The sequence below is a fragment of the Pungitius pungitius genome, chromosome 12 (genome assembly GCF_949316345.1).
Source record: "Pungitius pungitius chromosome 12, fPunPun2.1, whole genome shotgun sequence".
NCBI lineage: Eukaryota > Metazoa > Chordata > Actinopteri > Perciformes > Gasterosteidae > Pungitius > Pungitius pungitius.
The window spans coordinates 18,659,868-18,677,318 of record NC_084911.1 but is presented as its reverse complement, the minus strand read 5'-3'; the positions used below and the strand labels follow the sequence as shown (position 1 = coordinate 18,677,318).

The 17,451-nt window shown below is 43.5% G+C and overlaps 1 protein-coding gene across 2 annotated transcripts; it reads right to left on the bottom strand.

The window, feature by feature from the left end:
* Positions 1-1,115: 1,115 nt before the first annotated feature.
* LOC119220344 (ral guanine nucleotide dissociation stimulator-like 1) lies at positions 1,116-12,661 on the bottom strand. 2 transcript variants are annotated; one of them, XM_037476279.2, is made up of 17 exons: positions 12,317-12,661; positions 9,568-9,857; positions 8,888-8,932; positions 8,548-8,747; positions 8,295-8,455; positions 7,956-8,204; positions 7,743-7,846; positions 7,345-7,429; positions 6,020-6,091; positions 5,361-5,447; positions 4,785-4,817; positions 4,379-4,500; positions 3,621-3,710; positions 3,342-3,471; positions 2,879-3,172; positions 2,538-2,652; positions 1,116-2,454 (listed from the first exon to the last, which is right to left on the bottom strand). In XM_037476279.2, the coding sequence occupies exons 1-17, from the start codon at positions 12,338-12,340 to the stop codon at positions 2,315-2,317; spliced, it is 2,241 nt and encodes a 746-aa protein (XP_037332176.2). In that variant the 5' UTR covers positions 12,341-12,661; the 3' UTR covers positions 1,116-2,314. The 2 variants fall into 2 exon arrangements, with proteins under 2 accessions (XP_037332176.2, XP_037332177.2); XM_037476280.2 differs by having other exon boundaries at positions 8,295-8,452.
* Between the last annotated feature and the right edge of the window lie 4,790 nt (positions 12,662-17,451).

Below are 17,451 nucleotides of genomic sequence, written 5' to 3'. Positions count from 1 at the left end.
TCGCCTCACCTAAAATGTAAAAAGTAGAAGATAACATTGAATTCAATTTTGTGTTTTTGAAGTATAGAATGTTATATTTGTAAAAATACAATACCTGTGCAAAATATTTTCCCCCTGCCTGCCATACTCCTGTCTTCATGCCTGTTTTAGGTGTGCCCAAGTTGGGTCGTCATTGGATTGGACACAGACATATCTGGTGATGGGGCCTGTAAATGCGCTGAAACGACTTCTGCTCAATCCACAAAAATAATTAAGAGCTTGTGTAAGCTCCTAAAACATAGTTTCTCAACTGGGAGCAACAGTATATGGCATAGAGGTTTAATATAAGTGCTGCCCATAATTATAGCTGTCTAAGACTTCCAAAGAACATCAGGATCGAGGCCCACATGGAAGACGTGCGAGCGACACCAGGGGTCATGGACGACACGTGGGACAGGAAAATAAGTCTTATTAAAACAGGAATTATGGATTATTCACTCTCACCCCTTCAAGAACACGGTTGGGTCCCTAAAATATTGTAACAATCTTAAGGAAGTTTACTTTTGTATTCTATATAATGTATCCTTGTTATTCCAATGTGTAGATTGTTGCGGACTCATTTAAAATGTGTGCTCTCTTAAATGGTTAAATGGTACCATGGTTTCATGTCTTAATATCTTTGCACTACTAGTTTTTTATTCATAAAAAACGATTTTAAAGCTGTTTATTTATCAAATACAATCCATTTAAAAAAAGGTTGAAGGAGGCCGTGAAGTGATCAAAAGATCTAAAAAACGCATCTAAGCGAATCTTAATTTACTATTTCTTTACCAGTTTTCTTTTTTACGATGTCTTCCGTATACAAATATACATTTTATCTAACATTGTACTTAATCTTTTCAGGTCTGTCACAATTTGTGTAGGCATTTGGGGAAAAAATAAATAATACGCTTTCATATGACAAAAAAACTCACATGCCCACATGTGACAAGTCAACACAACAAGGACATTTAAAAACAGGAAAAAGTTGTTCTTGTCCCTGATCACTGATCCAAAGATAATGTGGTATTGCACGAAGGAAACTTTTAACCTCTGACAGGATACGTTGTGCTTCATGGCAGAAACCAGTCAAACAGGACTGAAAAGAGGTTTATTAAACTGTTTATTTCACTTTGTTTTACAACTGGCAGTTAATTCCTTGATCCTAAGATCGATTAAAAGCAATAAAAGTCAGTTTTTAACACTTTGAAAGCCCCAGATCTGCATGGGCTGTGTAGGCCGAGGAGGTAGAACAGACTTTCAGGAAGGCTCTCGACGCTCCGAGTGATAACGTCACTCCATGTGCACCTCTTCCTCTACAACTGTCTGAACATGATCCTATCAGCTACCAGAGCGAGAGTCCGTGGACGTCATTGAAATGATTACATCTAAACTTTTTAAGTTACATCCAGGATTTACAAGACTCAACCATATTTGTTTAATACAATTTCAGTAATAAAACATTTTTTTAAATTGCAAGCATTCTTGCCATTTTAAATATGTCATTAACATTTAAAATATCTTCATTATATAAGGCTTCTCAGTGTTTCCTCTAGGTTTACAACTTCAGGGGGGGGGGGGGTGTACAGTGGGTTTGGCGAATCTCTGTTCACCCTCATTTTTGTCATATCGAGAGACATCTGAATTTTTGTATCCTGTCCCGTCCATCAAAAGTCTCTGCTGCTGCTGCTGCTGCTGCTGCTGCCATGGTTACCACGACACAGGAAGGCCATCCGTCCAGTCGGGGCTGCTCGCCTCACACGATGAGGATCACGCCAATGCCAGCGTCCCCTCCCACTCCACAGATAGCACCCAGCGCCTTTACCTCCAGAGTGCCTGACAGTCAGGCCCAGGAGTTATTACTGGCACCCAGCTGCGTCGGCAGACATTTCTCAGCGTTCATGTTAGGTCACCGAGGGAGACACGCGTTGACATCTAGCAGCGCTATGCGCTTAGAGGCATTTGAGAACATATCTCTGGGGGAGTGAGGGGGGGGGGGGGGGGTGTGTAATGGAATGGGTTCACTTTTATAGGATTCTTACCAGGTCATTCCAATGGTGTGATCCAGATGTTTCTACAAGCCTCCATTTTCTGTGGAGGTGAACTTTCTTCTTAAAGTGCATTTGCATTATCTTACCATGAAAAACATCACATTTTTACTTCTTCGGTGTCCCGAAGAACAAAGATCGTGAAAAAAGGCTCTTTTCTCATGAAAAGGACCATTAAAATAAAGACCATTCTTCAAGGAGAGTCCCATGTGCTCAGTTCATCTCCTAGGATTCGTGGACCAGAGGCGCTACTTTGCGTACCGCCCCAGACTGGACGTGGCCCTCAGCGGTTTCTTCTGGCCTTTTTGGAACTGCCGCAAAACAAAGTCAAAGTTAGCCACCGTGGACATGGCATAGAACACGTTGGCTTTGTCGGGTATGAGCAACTCTGCAAACAGAAAAGGAGAAATTGTCAGTTTGTTTCCAACTTAAAGGGATTCTTTGACTGTGGAGTGATTCTGACTCCCTGACCTCGTTCCGGAGAGAGGACCTGAGTCAGGGTGAAGTCCTGCCAGTTCATGTGCTCAAGGTGATGCTTCTCCAGCGCCCTTTTGACCACCTGTGCAGTTTTGTCCTGACTGGTCAACTATAAGAGACAAAAAATAACATTAAGAATTCTCTATTCTGTGAATAGAGTTTGTCATTGTGAGGATTTGCTACTTGGCTTTAACTTAAAATGTATTCTTTAAAACCTGGACCATCAAATCTAACAAGCAAAATGTCAGTTCTGTACATACACTTGAATTACACTTAATTGATTTCATTGAAATAATAATCACCAAAAGTAAACATCTATAACTTCTACAACCTACCAGGATGCTTTTGTACATGTTGCCGTTGTTGTGGCCCAGGTCCACGCTCACCCGGACGATGCAGGAGTCAGCCGCCTGACGGTTGTACAGGGGCAGCGAGGTCAGGGACACAGAGCGCTTGTGGTGGGAGGCAGAGGAGCAGGAGGAGGAGGAGGCGGAGGAGGAGGAGGAGGAGGAGCTTGAAGTATTGGGGGAGTCCGGGGAGGAGGCGGCGCAGCAGGAGGGGGACGATGAAGAGAAGGACGAGGGGGAGGAGAAGGCTTCGGACACATTGTTGCAGGAGCTGTGGAAGCACTGCAGAGAAGACGCGGGGGGGGGGGGGGGGTAATATTGATTAGCGCCGCTGGAAATGTTGTGAAAACATTTGGGGCTTGTTTGACTTCTGGGGAAAAAAAGAGGACAATAAACAATTCCTTATGGAGAGTAAATAATAGGACATGACGGAGGCACCGCGTGAGCTCACCTGCACGCCGATGGAGCACGCCGCTTTGAGGGAGGACAGATCCTCCGCCTCGGATCCGCTGGATCCGGAGGATGAAACACTGATCTGGTCCGCACGGACCTTTTTAGCTCCGTCGCTCACCGTCAGAAGACTGAGGACACAAAAAGTTGTGCGTGAGGATGTCATGTCGTGACTTGTGTTCTCGTGCATTCACACTGCACACAACAATGTATTCCCTCCACGTCGCGGCAATGCAAACGTGTCCCTTGTGTGTGTGTTGTGGGGGTGCACGGCACTCACGAGGAGAGCTTCTTGGAGAGAGTGCGGTGGCTCCAGGGAGTCGGGGAACACAAGTCCAAGGGAGGCTCCAGCTGTCTGGACAGTTCGTAGCTGGAAGACAAACAGAGATGACACTCTACAATATGTCCACCCAGGGCCGGGTCTAGGCAGGGGCAAGAGGGGGCCTGGCCCCCTCAAATAAATGTTGTGCCCCCTCAAACTAAATCTACTAAGCACATAAACTAAGCACAATGCCCCCTCAAGATTTGTGGCTGCCCCCTCATACATGCCTGTCTAGACCCGGCCCTGTGTCCACCTACTGAATGCAGTACTTTTTAGCATAATAATAATTGTGGCAATGATATTTTATATTATATATATGTATATATACACATAAACACAACTCAAACTCTAATGTTTACCGTACAAAGATTATTTTATCACATCTCAAACATTTATAGTATTTTTGGACTAGTATAAATCAAAGTAAATGTATGTATATATTCACACGCTTCTTCCTCCTGTTGACTGAGGGCTGCACAAAATGATGAAGCATGTAGGAAATACTACTGTTCTGCAATACTAATTATTTCTGTGTTCTGTAGGTAGCAGAACTACAATAACGTGAGCTGCATCAGCACCAAAGTTAGTTTCTTATCAGATTGTATAGAGTTATTGTGTTATAAATGTCAAACGCCTGGCTTCTTTATGACGATCCTTCCCAGTTATTGGGCTTCCTGAAGCTGGCCGTGTGGAGGCGGAAGTGAAAGAGGGCTCACCTCTCCTGGTCGTTGAGCAGCTTGTGTCCCCGCAGCCAGGCAGCGATTCTGGGAGTGTGGGGCAGGTTGTACTGGGAGCAGCAGGCCTGAAGCACACTGATCTGTGACAGAACCTCAAACTCCTGCAGGGAGAGAGGTGAACAGCGTTAAACATGTCCTCACACCTGGTTCACGTGGCCTGCAGCGAGGAGGGATACAACATTTCAAACAGTAGCAACGATGTCGTTTCTTAATGACACACATAATCGTCCAAAACCCTCTCTGTCTACTTTGGCGATAATTATACTGCAACATCACATAGTGCTAACTGAACGTTACATGGACACATTTGTACTTTTTTTAATACTATGGGGAAAAAAAGAAGAAAGGGGATGCATTTAAGATTACACAAAGAGGAACCACTTACCCTCCTCCTCTTCTCAAAGTTTATAAGGCCGCCCTGTAAAATGAAACACACCGATTTATTGCATTGATCAATGATTAATTGGATCAAAAAAATGAATAAAACACACTAGCACATTTATCCAGCCCACTAATTTAGTATTTCTAAGCAGTACATCAATGATTAGTAAATGGTTTCACAATATTACACATTGCTGCGGCGCTTGTCCAAAGAACATTTATTTTATGTTTACAAACCGTGTGAATCATCCATAACTGGTTGACTATGTTTTATCTCATTACAATTATAATGCAATATCAATTTAGCATTAATAATTTGCACCCACAACAAAACTCCTCTTTTGTAATTTCTGGATTTTTTTGTGGTGGTCACAAACACAAACAAGGCCCCGAAAGCTATGTGAAGCTAGCTGGTTACTAAACAAGTCGATAACTAAACAATGGGTAGCCAACTCAATAGCTGACATCGCCACTTTTTTTCAATTGCTTACGGAGTTCAAAGTACAATTGCTGACGTATTTGTTTAACCATTATCACCGTGAAGCAAAGGAACTCAGGTTTCTCAGGTCACGTGATGTACCTGCACTGTGTCGGGCAGAGCGGTGTCCAGCATGGTGAAGACGGACAGATATGTGCCCAGGTAAGGAACCGACCCACAGCAGGTGCTCTGCAGAGAGACACGTGAGCACACCGCCCATTAGGGTCACAGCACGAGTTTCCTCTCGTTATTTCTGTTTCACAAACCCAGTTATAAGCTCTTTCTTTTTCTTAACACCACTGAATGGGTGGAGTTTGAATGTCATTCACTCTCGATAAGTCCCAGTTGTCTCGATAAGTCCCAGTTGTCTCGATAAGTCCCAGTTGTCTCGATAAGTCCCTGTGGGCTCATGTTGCAGCCCGGGAGAATGTGTGTATGACGTTTCCTGCGGTACGTTATTACTGTCCTATAATCCTGGCGATGTGGGGACCAGCCGAGACTCGTTGAACACACAGCGAGGGCTAAAGATGGGTTTGGGTGTCTGCCATGCCAGAGACACTCACTCAGGGAATAATGCTCCCCTGTGGCTTACAGAGTAGCATCATATGGAGTATTTCTTGTGTCTTTTTTTAAACTAAACCTTGGCCCTGCCAACATGATCAAATACTCCTGCTGTGAAACCGTACATTCAAATAGTGACAGATATGAGGCACCAGACGTGAAGACATGTCCCACCTCTCTCCTCTTGAGATATGACTTACCATCTGTCTCCGGATCGGACACCGCTTGGATATCTTTGGAGACATTTTATCCACGTTTGCTTGGCCTCGGTCCTGTAGAAGTAGGTCAGACAGAGCTATATTCAGTTATGGTCCATATGACTAAACTAAGAATAATGGCATTCAAACACTCAATTGCATGTATGCACAGGAGCATGTACGAGGTGGGCTTTACATCGAGTTTGTTGTCAATCTGCAAACTGGCTTATGAAGCAGTGGCTTATGAAGCAAGTTCTTCAACACAAGAGTTATTACACATTAACTTGGATATCCTGTTTAATCGTTATCTCAGGAATGGGCGGGAGGCCACAACCAAGCCTTCTCTTCAGTCTTTGTTAGTAATGCCTTTCAAAAAAGTAAATGCATGGGTTGTTTTCAACGTGAGAAAAAGCCTACCTAAACACCTGAATATAATCACACAGATACGTGAAATGGAGGATAACAAGTTAACAAAAGGGAGGTCTGTAGAATGATTTCCCAGGAAATGAAATTCCCATCAAAGGTTTTTGTGAAGTAGTAAGCAATGTGCGGAGAATACAGGTTGATGTACAGTGTGATATATTGATTTTAAAGCCCTTTCACTGAAACTAGAAACAAGTGGCCTCTGACCTAAAGGAGGCTTCATAAAAGAAAGGAGGGAACATGGTTGGCTTGAGGCCCTGGATTCTCATCATCACTGTTAAACATTTCTATGAATAACAAACTAATTGTGTGAGAAAAGAAAACATCCACGTGCTTAAGAGAAAGATGCATTACCAAACATAGTTTTAATATGGAAAACATTATATGTTGTGTGACATTTATACAGTTAATTTCCTTCTGTGTTATGTTCCAAAAAAGGGATATTACTCATTTGAAAGTTATTTTTTGCAATTATGTGAAATAGGTTTTGCTATAATCCAATTACTTAACTTCATATCTGGATAATATTTGATTGCAACTGAAATGCAATTAGCAGTTGAGGATGCCTATTCAAGTAGATTAGCTAGCTGAGTAGCTGAGTGGCATAACTTGAAAAGAGCATCTTAGACAATTAAAAGCATCCCATTGGATTGGAACAAATATAAATAATGAATTGGTATGAATATCAATATTTTGAGAACAGTTCTGAAAATTATGTATGTAATTGCAACTAAACGCCTTGATTTTAAGAGCTTTTTTGTTGACTCGATTATGTGAGATTGGGTATAGATAGCCATAAATAACCCAATTACAAAGAGGTTATTCGTGCCCATGTGAGCACAGTGACTGTTTCCACTGGAGTAGAACTATTCTCTTATGAGGGCAACAAGTTGTTTCCTTCTTACCTCCACCAGGAGCTCTCTATTGGTCAGAACACAGTTCTCATCAGGGAAGGTTTCCAAGAGATTATCAAACATGGCCATGCTATCCCTACAACAAGAGCAGAGGCAATATGTAGTAAATATGTAGGAACTTAGTAACGAGTACTTTAATAATCAACTGTTATACAGCAGTAGTTGGTCCTCGGCCAGATGTTTACACCACAAAGAGAACAACATGAAGTTATGCTTTGGTTACCCGTGACATTATAATGGCTTACTGCACATCATGACATTACCCAATGTCAGCAAAACTTGCTTAGCAACTTCAAATTGCACTTGATGAGGGTTCGAAGTCCTCATTGAAAGCAAGAACATGAATGTAACCATAGAGACCGACAAAAGTTGCCTTTATTCCACCCTACCTGCTGACAGCCGCCCAGGTCTTTCTCAGCCTGTAAACTGCATTAGACTGAAGGGCCGACAGGATCGCCTTGAGAGAGGAGAAGTTCCTCAACTGACGGCAATCCTGAAGAGGAAACAACTTCCATTCAGAGGATTCACTTCAAATCCAATAACAATAGTACCCTTGCTTTGTGTTTATCATCATTCTCCTGTGAGAAAGGATTCAGACTGACCTGAGCTACACGGATCCACTTCTCTACGATGCGAGCCCTGTGAGCGGGCGTGGTGGGAGGCCGGCGGGGGGAAGTGGGGCTGGAGGTGGCGTCTGCCGGCTGGCTGAGAAGGGACACGATGACCTGGTTGGTGACGGCGTTGAATTGTGCAACGGTGGCTCGTATGGTTGGCGACATGTTTTCCTTCTTGTCTCTTTGTGACCACACACAGCCCAGACACTGGTATGGCACCACTTTGGTAAACAGAGCCTAAAACACCATGAAACGAAGTCAGCTGCCTTAAATCATCCGTGTTAGACAAAACGTGTTGAGCACATCCCAATAGATTCTACCACGTACAGAGTCCTTTCGGGTAAGCTGTTCAGCAATGGCTGCTGCGGGGAAATCCAAGATGCCTCCTGGATCATGAGAGAGTTCCCATCCTGAATCCTCATCATCAGCAACCTCCTCATCTTGCTCCATGTCTTGCGGTGCAGGATGGACATTTTTCTCAACTTCTGCTGATAAAACACGGATTAAGAAAAAGGATTAGCCTGTTTTTATTGCCGAACAATTTGACATGATGGCACTTTGGCCCCATCAGTAGGGTCACCTTCTATCTGTAGCCTCTGGAGCAGTTCCTCAGCTTGCCCAGCCAAGGAGCTAAAGTTGGGCTGACTGCTTATATTGTTGTAAACTGCGGAGCTGATCCTAAGGTGGTCCAACAGCAGCCTGAGTGCCGGGTGCAAAGGAGGATCCCTGAAGTCCTCACAGTAGTCGTCCAACCACGTCTGGACAAAGGCCAACAGAGGGCTGAGGGGGCAGTAGAACAATCATTACAGTTTTACTATTCAAACAAAACTGTAAGCCAGAGTGACATATTCATAACCCATGGTACATATCAACTCGATATGGGTTCAAGGGTACTCTTAACTCAGAAGTCATCTACGCACCTCGTGTAGCATTCACTGTTGTCCAGATCGGAGACAATGTTGTCTCTATACGGAGAAGAAAAAAACATGTTTTAAAGAATTATTACTCACTCTTGTCTTGGAGTCATCGTGAGCCTGATCCCAATACATGCCGACCACAGTCTAAAACTGCTGTGTGCATAATTATTGTTGTTGAAACCCTCAGGATAATGACCACCTACTGGGTGCTTATTACAACATCAAAGCAGGCAAGAGATGGTTGCCTTGTCAGGGAAACAATGTATAAAAAGACCCAGATGCATGGGCGACAAACCCAAGTCATTTTCCCAGAATCTAGCACAACAGGGTCTTCATCACATTTGAAAAGGAGTCTGAACTGAAGAAAATCTGAGAAAGAGGCTAAACTGCTAGCACTTGATAATAATGGTGACCCAAGGTAGAGAGCAACCGACGAAGAGTGAGGGTGAATTCCAATTTTTATGAGGGAGAACTGAAATGAAAGTCTAATCAGGCTAACCATTGGCTAACAGGATGATAAGACATTTTGGGAAATACGCTTATTCGCTACCTTTCAGGGTATTAAACCCCTAACCCGAAAAGGATGGATAATCTGCTATGCTAAATATGCTAAATATGAAGCTACACACCTAAAAATGCTGTCAACCTGTATTTTCCACAAAGACCAAAAAGAGTCATTTTACCTCTGGAACAGGAGCTCTATAAGCTTTGAGGTACCGGTGAAGGTTCTGTACGTGGAAAGGAAGATCCTGCCGTAGTCCTGCTCCTGGCTGCCGGGGTCGAGGAGGTGGTTCACCAGGCGCTCAAGGGTAGCCGCCTTCAGACGCCGCACCTTGCAGGTTCGGTACTGCACGAAGGCGCAACACGCACTCTCGTCTCTAGCGTCGGGGGAGGAAGGGACAGGCTCCCGGAGCAGAGTGACACCATATACCGCCCCGTCCTCAATCTCCTCTCCCCACTCCTGCACTGGGTTCTGGGAATGGCACAAGTGGGAAATAAAGGTGTGGGTGGCTGTCAATCAATGCCCTGTTTGTGTCCTAAAATGAAACAGCTACAGGTCAAATAAACACATGTATACTTATACCTGGGATTGTTATCGCTCAAAACAGTCGGGTCAAAGGTTGTGCCGTGAGAAGGTTAAAAAAAACAGGCCGGTAAGCCAACACAAACAAGTGACATGGTAACCCACTGAGACTCACTAATCCCATGTGAGCTATAACGATTATGCAATATTTTCTACGGTCCACCGGTAACCATCACCCAGGGCCCTGAACGACTGCCCAAACAATTAAGTGTGTAATGAATCCATGATAATCATCATATGCAAATGACCATGATACGCAGCAATCAGAGGTTTCCCAGAATTATTTAGGTTCATAGAAATATTCATACAGGACTACTGAAAAGTTACGTGGAATAGAACGGCCCGAGCAAAAATACCTCAACAAAAGCAAAAGTGCCAGCAAATTTCTATTGACGTCAATTGTCCTCCAATGACCAATTAAAAAAGAGCCTCTGAGGATTGTTTAGGTTGTAGGTACAGTGGCTCCTCCAGAATGCTGAGCAGCACTTAACACAAGCCGGGGGAGAGGGGGGGCGGGAGGGGGCACTGAGCGCCAACAGCTGTGACACATAGTTTGTGTAGACTGAACCCCAGCTGCATCATTATGTGTCACTGCTGACAAAGCAAGGTAACAAAACTGAACCGTGTACCTTTAAAATGTCTTCCTACTTTTGTCTTTCCGATTTACCTTTATCAAAATCAAATTGAAGGGGAATACAGAATGGAAGATATGGGCTCAAGCTTAAAGGATGTTGTATCCTTAACTTCCCATAATGCAACAGAAATTAGATTTTCAGATCATTCATGTATTGCTCATTGCAGTCCTCCCCCGTTTTTGCACTAAAAAACAAATTTGGAAGACAGGAAGCCATTTTTTTAGTTGAATATCTTCCAACATATTTCTCCTCCAGGATGGAGGTTGGTAGGTGCACAGACAAAAAGCTGTACAACGTATGTGTAAGTGATTGAAACGCACATCAGACTTAATACTTTCACTACTGACACGTTTCAGGGGCACTTGGAAATATCGCTCGTCAAGGTGATATTTCTTTCCCTTTTGAGATGTGGAAACAGCGATCTGGACTATTTCCTATAAACATGAATGCATCTGTTTAAAGTGGTTGTTACATGCCCCACGATACTGAACCCTGGTGAAGCCTTTGCCTTTTTTATGTGTGCGAAAATGGTAATACTCTAATTCTCTAAATTCTGCCAAAGTATTTTCCCATCTCAAACAGCACCTACGATTTCAAAAGAAATGTAAAAGAGGTTACCCTGATGACATCACCATGACATCGTCTGGGCTATGAATACTCACTGTTGCTTTCACAACAACTAATCTAAACATGTGTAAAATCAGTGGGGGTAACTTTAAATGCCTCATGAGTTATAAAATAATAACACCTGGAGTCAATGACACGCTCCCATGACTCCAGTAAATTAACATCCAAATAATTCACCGATGTATATACATTACCTGGAGTATAACAAGTGAACATTTAATACTAGTATCCAAATAGAAAACCATATACGTCCTGAGCTGTTACACCTGAATTATTCCCCACAATTACACACCTTCTAAGTTAAGACTGAGAAGGAGAGCAGCTGCTTGCAGTGCCAACAGGTATGTAAAGGACTCACATCCTCACATGTAAATGATCATTTAAATGACTTTGTGCGAGGAGAAAAGTGTCTGCCTGTGCCGACCAGTGTCACACAAGACCCCATTGTCCCCAAGGGCTTGTTTGTTAGCTGCACAGATGTGGAACTGTGCATTGTGTCTAGCGATGGTGGTACCAAGCGCTGCTGGTGGCAAAATGTTAAATCAGAAAACAAATCAAAGGAGCATTTATAAAAAGCCAATAATGGCGACAGAGTTGGACAAACTGTGCTTCCACTATTTTAAGCAATTACCCACTGACACACACAACATTTTAATAATAATTTAATGTTTCTTCCGGAATTCTTTCAAATGTGCGCATATATTGTACTAAAGACATACTTCCTCTGCAGCAATAATTATTGCCAATTTGAGAATTACACTGATGTGCACCAGGCAGGATGTTTACTTCAAGTTTGTCTCAAATGTAATGGTCATACATGAGAGGAGCAAACTGAGGTTAGACCTTCAGCAGCTGGAGTGCAAAAAGCCGATTCCCACTCAAATTGAGATATTAAATTAGAAAATAGGTATTTAAACATGAAGAGTACGACTTCATACATTAAATCAGTTCCATTACAGAGATGAATACCTGAGCAGCCCTGATTGGCTCTAGAGAAATAGATTACGCAACAATAATAGGTCCATCTCTACCATTTAGCTGTTTTCATTTCTCCACCACTTCATTCCCATCCGGCCTTTGTCTCACCATTGTCAGCTCCCATTTTCCCATCTCGTCCCGGTGGCTCAAGGTGCGCTGCTTTCCATCTTAACAGGAAGAGTTGGACTGAAGAAAAGAAACACCTTCCACCTCGAAAAAACCTTTATGGCTGCATCTTGAAGTAGTAAAACGTGTTTTTTTTGTGGTATTAAAAATATTTTTTGGAATAAACTGCAATCCTAAAAGACGACGTTGACATTGAAGTGTGCGGGGCTCGATCCCACGAGACGCGTCCTGGTGACGGAGAGAGAAGCAAGACGAGGTGTCAACTCCTCCGACTGGTTTGCGCTCCTTCCTGCTGGACGAGGACACGCCGAGTGGAACTCACCAGGCGTGTTGTCGGGAGGGGGGGGGGGGGCGGCTCTACGCTGCAGGAGGCGCGAGAGGAGGCGTCAGTGGAGGCGTCAGAGGAGGCGTGAGAGGAGGCGTGAGAGGAGACGCGAGAGGAGGCGTCAGAGGAGGCGTCAGAGGAGGCGTGAGAGGAGGCATCAGAGGAGGCGTCAGTGGATGCGTCAGAGGAGGTGTGAGAGGAGGCGTCAGAGGAGGCATCAGAGGAGGCATCAGAGGAGGCGTGAGAGGTGGCGTGAGAGGAGGCATCAGAGGAGGCGTTAGAGGAGGCATCAGAGGAGGCGTGAGAGGAGGGGATATTGTTACAAAACTAAAACCAAAAGTAAATCAAGAAACAGCTATATACATACTGCAGCCGAATACATACAAGAATAAAAACATGTTAAAAAGATAAGTATTTAACAATACAGTATAATAATATATATTCAAAAGTATAGATAAATTAGACTGGTGCTGTATGTGTGTACAACAGCAACATTGTACATGCATGAAAGTGCAGATATGGTCATGTAGCTGCTCTTCAGAGAGGCGACTGCTTTTGTGTCTGGTGGTTCTTTGAAGCATGACTGGAATCACCAGAGTTAAAAAGCCAACTCTTGAGGCTAAGAGACAAACTAACACCGCTGCTGTGACAATGTATTGTAGTTTGATTGAGCAACTTGATAGCAGCAATCTTTTCTTTTTTTTTACTTGTTAACGATCCAAAATATTTTTAAGTTTGTTATGCCGTAGGAATAAAAAGACCTTATTTCAGGCACCCAAACAAACATTTTAAAAAAAAACCTTGAGAGGAACCCGCAGTGCAAAAATGCTGTCTCATTTGCGGCACTGTGTTTTGAGTCAGGTGTCCAATGGGGAATGCAGAGAGTAAGATGAGATGGTTGATTGTGCCCTCATGTAGCAGCAGCCATTTGTCTTATCTTAGCATGGAACACTGAAGCAGTACGCGCCACATGAGAGGCAGGCTCTTTGCCAACTCGTTTCTCTATTTAACTCTATCCCTATTTAACTGATGATCCATTCACAGAAGGGAAAATCCTGCATGTGGGTACATGTCCTGGACTGAGATTCAAAGAGAGCATGGTGAAACTTTCCTTCTTCAGTGGATGAATGCGTGAACGAATCCTGCACGTCGTTCTACACGGTAAAGGTCAAACATACAAGCTGTCACAAAAGGACAAACACATTGAGTTTTTTAATTGGCCCAGAGGATGTGTAACTGCCAAAGTGGTTTTTTGGTGAAGGCAACAGCTAAAGGTGAAAATGTTCTGATCTCCAGTTGGTCGTCGTGAGATACAAAAAAACAAGAACAGATAAATTAAGGAAAGGTGACAAAACGTCATGTGACCTCTCCAGCTAGTGTTACTAAGCTAAAAGCAGATCCCCGAGGGATGAGGATCAAGCTCTGGGGTTTGATGGACAGCAAATAGAGACGCCAACCAATTGCATTATTGTGTCTCGCAAATGTTCCCCAACTTAATGGAATTTTGCCTATAATTTCATACAGTAAGTGCCAGGTTGCCCCTGAGGGAGTGTAGACTGTGTGTGGGTGTGTTTGTGTTGATTTGAGCCAGTACTTTCCTGAGCGGGGCAACTTCACGGCTGCCCTCGCACGAACGCAACAAGGACGTCAAACGCTAACCATACAGTTGAAGGCTAATTCAATAAAGACATCGATGTCCTCGCCTCGACAGGGAACTGCCGAACCACACGTGGAGGTTTTACGAAGGTCGACCGCACGCCACGGGGGTCGTAGTTGAATCCTAGTATCCAGAGTGACGTTCATGTCGCTTTTCACCTGAAATCTTCCCACAGATCGAGTTTCCGTTATTCAGCCATAGCAGTCAGCCGATGACGTAAAGCCTTCTGATGCCACTGGGAGTGGTTCGTCGCCCTAGAGTGCATGTCTTTGTTGACACTCATGGGAGTCATTGCCGTCGACTGAAAATCCAGCTTTGACACCCACACCAGCTACTAATGTCACCTATCTGAATAGACGCGTATCAAATACATTGTCAGTTCTATTGAAGATCATTTCCCGAGGCGTTTTAGATTCTGGTATTATGGAGGAGACAATGTTTTATACAGATAGGTGTCACATTGTCTGCTGAGTTGAAGGACAACTTTGCCATTACAGATTGTCCAACGTCTCGTTGAGGCGTTCTCAAGCACAGCACTGCTAAGGGCTAAATGCTACAGGCTTGCAAACATGGTCAATGGCAATGCTAACATGCGAAGGGTTTGTTAACCATGTTCACAGCTCTTGGTTCAACGCGTTAGCATGGTAACATTAGCTAATTACCCAAGAAACACAAAGCACATGTGGCCACGACAAGGCCCAGATTGGTTGAAATTTAATAGTATGAAACTGACTGAGTATTTGAGACCAAGGATTCCCCAAGCGGACAATACTTATTTAGAAGTTTACATTTAAACACAGAAAATAGGCTTCACCTTGCCAACTACTGCTCAGACCTACGGAAGCCTAGGTGTGGCTTGAATGGTGGAGGACACTAATTAGATACCAGGAAGGAAGAAGGTGGTTTGGTCCACCCGACACTACGCTCAGGAGGGACTTTTCACTGCAGGTTACACCTAAGTGGGGCTGATGCGTGTGCCATTAGTTTCGCAATCCAAAGGTGATCATTATCTATTCATGGCGGTTCACCCTCAGGGGAACGGGAATCTACCAAATTCCATGGCATTGAATTTAATAACCTCGGTTTAACTTTGATACGTCAAAGATTATTAACATGAACGCTGCATCCTGAACATGAATGTTGTGTACTTCCCTGGCTGAGGGGGTATAGCCTACTAATCGTACCGGTCTTACCGTTGAATACAACTGTCAAAAGATTCTGGGTGGTGTAGGGGTGAGTAGCCCTGTTCGATTCATCTTGTTTTCTTAGGTAAGTTAAAATATTTGGTTCGATTGGTTTGTTTATTGTTTTGGGCCAAGGTCAGTTGGATTTATCCTTTGAGGACCATAAATCTAAGCATTTCATTGTTGAGATATTGTGATGGTTGACCACTCAACTCCCAAAGGCCATGCTGCTAGCTTAGCTAAAAAAGTGTGCCCCGCAGCATTCAAATCTGTGAGCATTTCACTGTATGTGTCCTAACCCGTGCATGCCGGGTTATTATTTCTCTCAAGAAGCGTGGTCAATGAGATCTCGTACAAAATGTCCAACAATTTGGAGACTTTAGTCTTTGGATTTAGGAATTTAAAGACTTCAGACTGACGCACCGTGGTTACAGAAGTGGAGAGGAATGCAGACACAGAGCTAGAGACAAATGCCTTTGGAAACTCTTGAGAACTTGAGACCTCATGACAGTGGCTTGCCAATCACGCATTTATCGCTTCAGCACATCTGGATTCGACTGAAACAATGTGTTCCTAGTTTCAAATGTAACGCAAGGTAATTGCAGAATAGGAAAATACAAGAAAAAGTTGCAGTGGAGACCTGAGGTTGGAGAAGTGAGCTCGTGACTGACAGGTCGTCGGCTCAATCCCCAGAAAGTCCGGTTAAATTATGCAGTGAAAGCTTGCTACCTACTCTAAGGCGCCCTTGGGCAAAGCGCTTAACCCCCAACTACTCATCACACACTGAGTTAATGTGATCAGGGCGTTCCTTTCATACAAGCTCAACATGTGAAAAGTGGTCAAATGTGACTCAGATCAAACCAACCTCGCTCTATCATAAAAATGCTGGAAATGTAAACACACCGAGGTATCGGCGTGTTTCGGAGCGATTATGCAGGCCTGCCAGGGCCACAGTGGGCACATGTCAAGTGCATACCAGGCCTCTCTCAAGAACTCCACCACGCCTGCTCAATGACTCACACACTCAAACCGGAGACAAAGAAATCCTTCACCTGGTTAACAACTTGGCTCCTCTGACACAAAGGAAAAAGGAAACCACATCTTTGAGGAACAAAAAAATTAACTTGACCTTTGGGAGAGGTGTGGCACAATGAGGTGGAAGAGCACAACTCAACCTCTACTTTCTTTAACATTTTAAAGCTACACAAAGAAAGTGATTCCTACCACAGACATGCTACATGTTTTAAAAAAGAACAGATTTGACCCACCTAAAGTGGCCTTGGGGGTGGGGGGGGGGGGGGTATTGGTGAATGCATGGATTCAGCTGGTTACTGTTGGCTTTTGGTACTGGTGCACAACACATATGGCATAATACACATGTTGTTGTTACACATTTGGTGTCCCCAATTCAACCATCAGTAGTGTATAGTCTCCTTCCGCTGCTGTTGTGAACACATCGCATACATTACCCACTCCATCTCATGGGCCGTAGCAGAACAGCAGGAAGCGCTTTACAGATGTGTTATGCAGATTGTGGTTTTGTTGTTTTTTATTGGAAAGCACTTTGTGCCTTTGCTTTGAGAGGCGTAGTATAAATAAAGTTATGCTAAGCATGTGTAATGTAATGTGCTAAAAAGAATTGCTTTTAAATTAGGGGGGTCTAGTGTTGGGTAACAATTACAATTTGTGCTTTTTAACAGAAGTATTGCTTTTAGCAATTCAAATATTTATTGTAAATCTCAACTTAAAAATGAAATAATATAAAACCAAAGCTGCCACTGGTTGTGCATTCATTTTTTTATTCCAGTCTGTATTTGTTCATCCAGCAAAACAAGTCACCTTGTAACCAAGCAACAGAAGGTGCCGGTTTAACAGCAAGTTATCATAACATTATGTATTATATAAAGTATATTATTACGGCCACAAAATTCACAATGGTTTTATTTTCTAT

What these genes read in the sequence shown, in the direction of transcription:
- LOC119220344 (XM_037476279.2), bottom strand. Translation starts at nt 12,340, where the DNA reads ATGGGAAAATGGGAGCTGACAATG. An exon ending in CTCTGCCCGACACAGTGCAG is followed by an intron (nt 4,818 to 5,360) that starts GTACATCACGTG and finishes TTCATTTTACAG; the next exon opens with GGCGGCCTTATAAACTTTGA. An exon ending in ACTTTGAGAAGAGGAGGAGG is followed by an intron (nt 4,501 to 4,784) that starts GTAAGTGGTTCC and finishes CTCTCCCTGCAG; the next exon opens with GAGTTTGAGGTTCTGTCACA.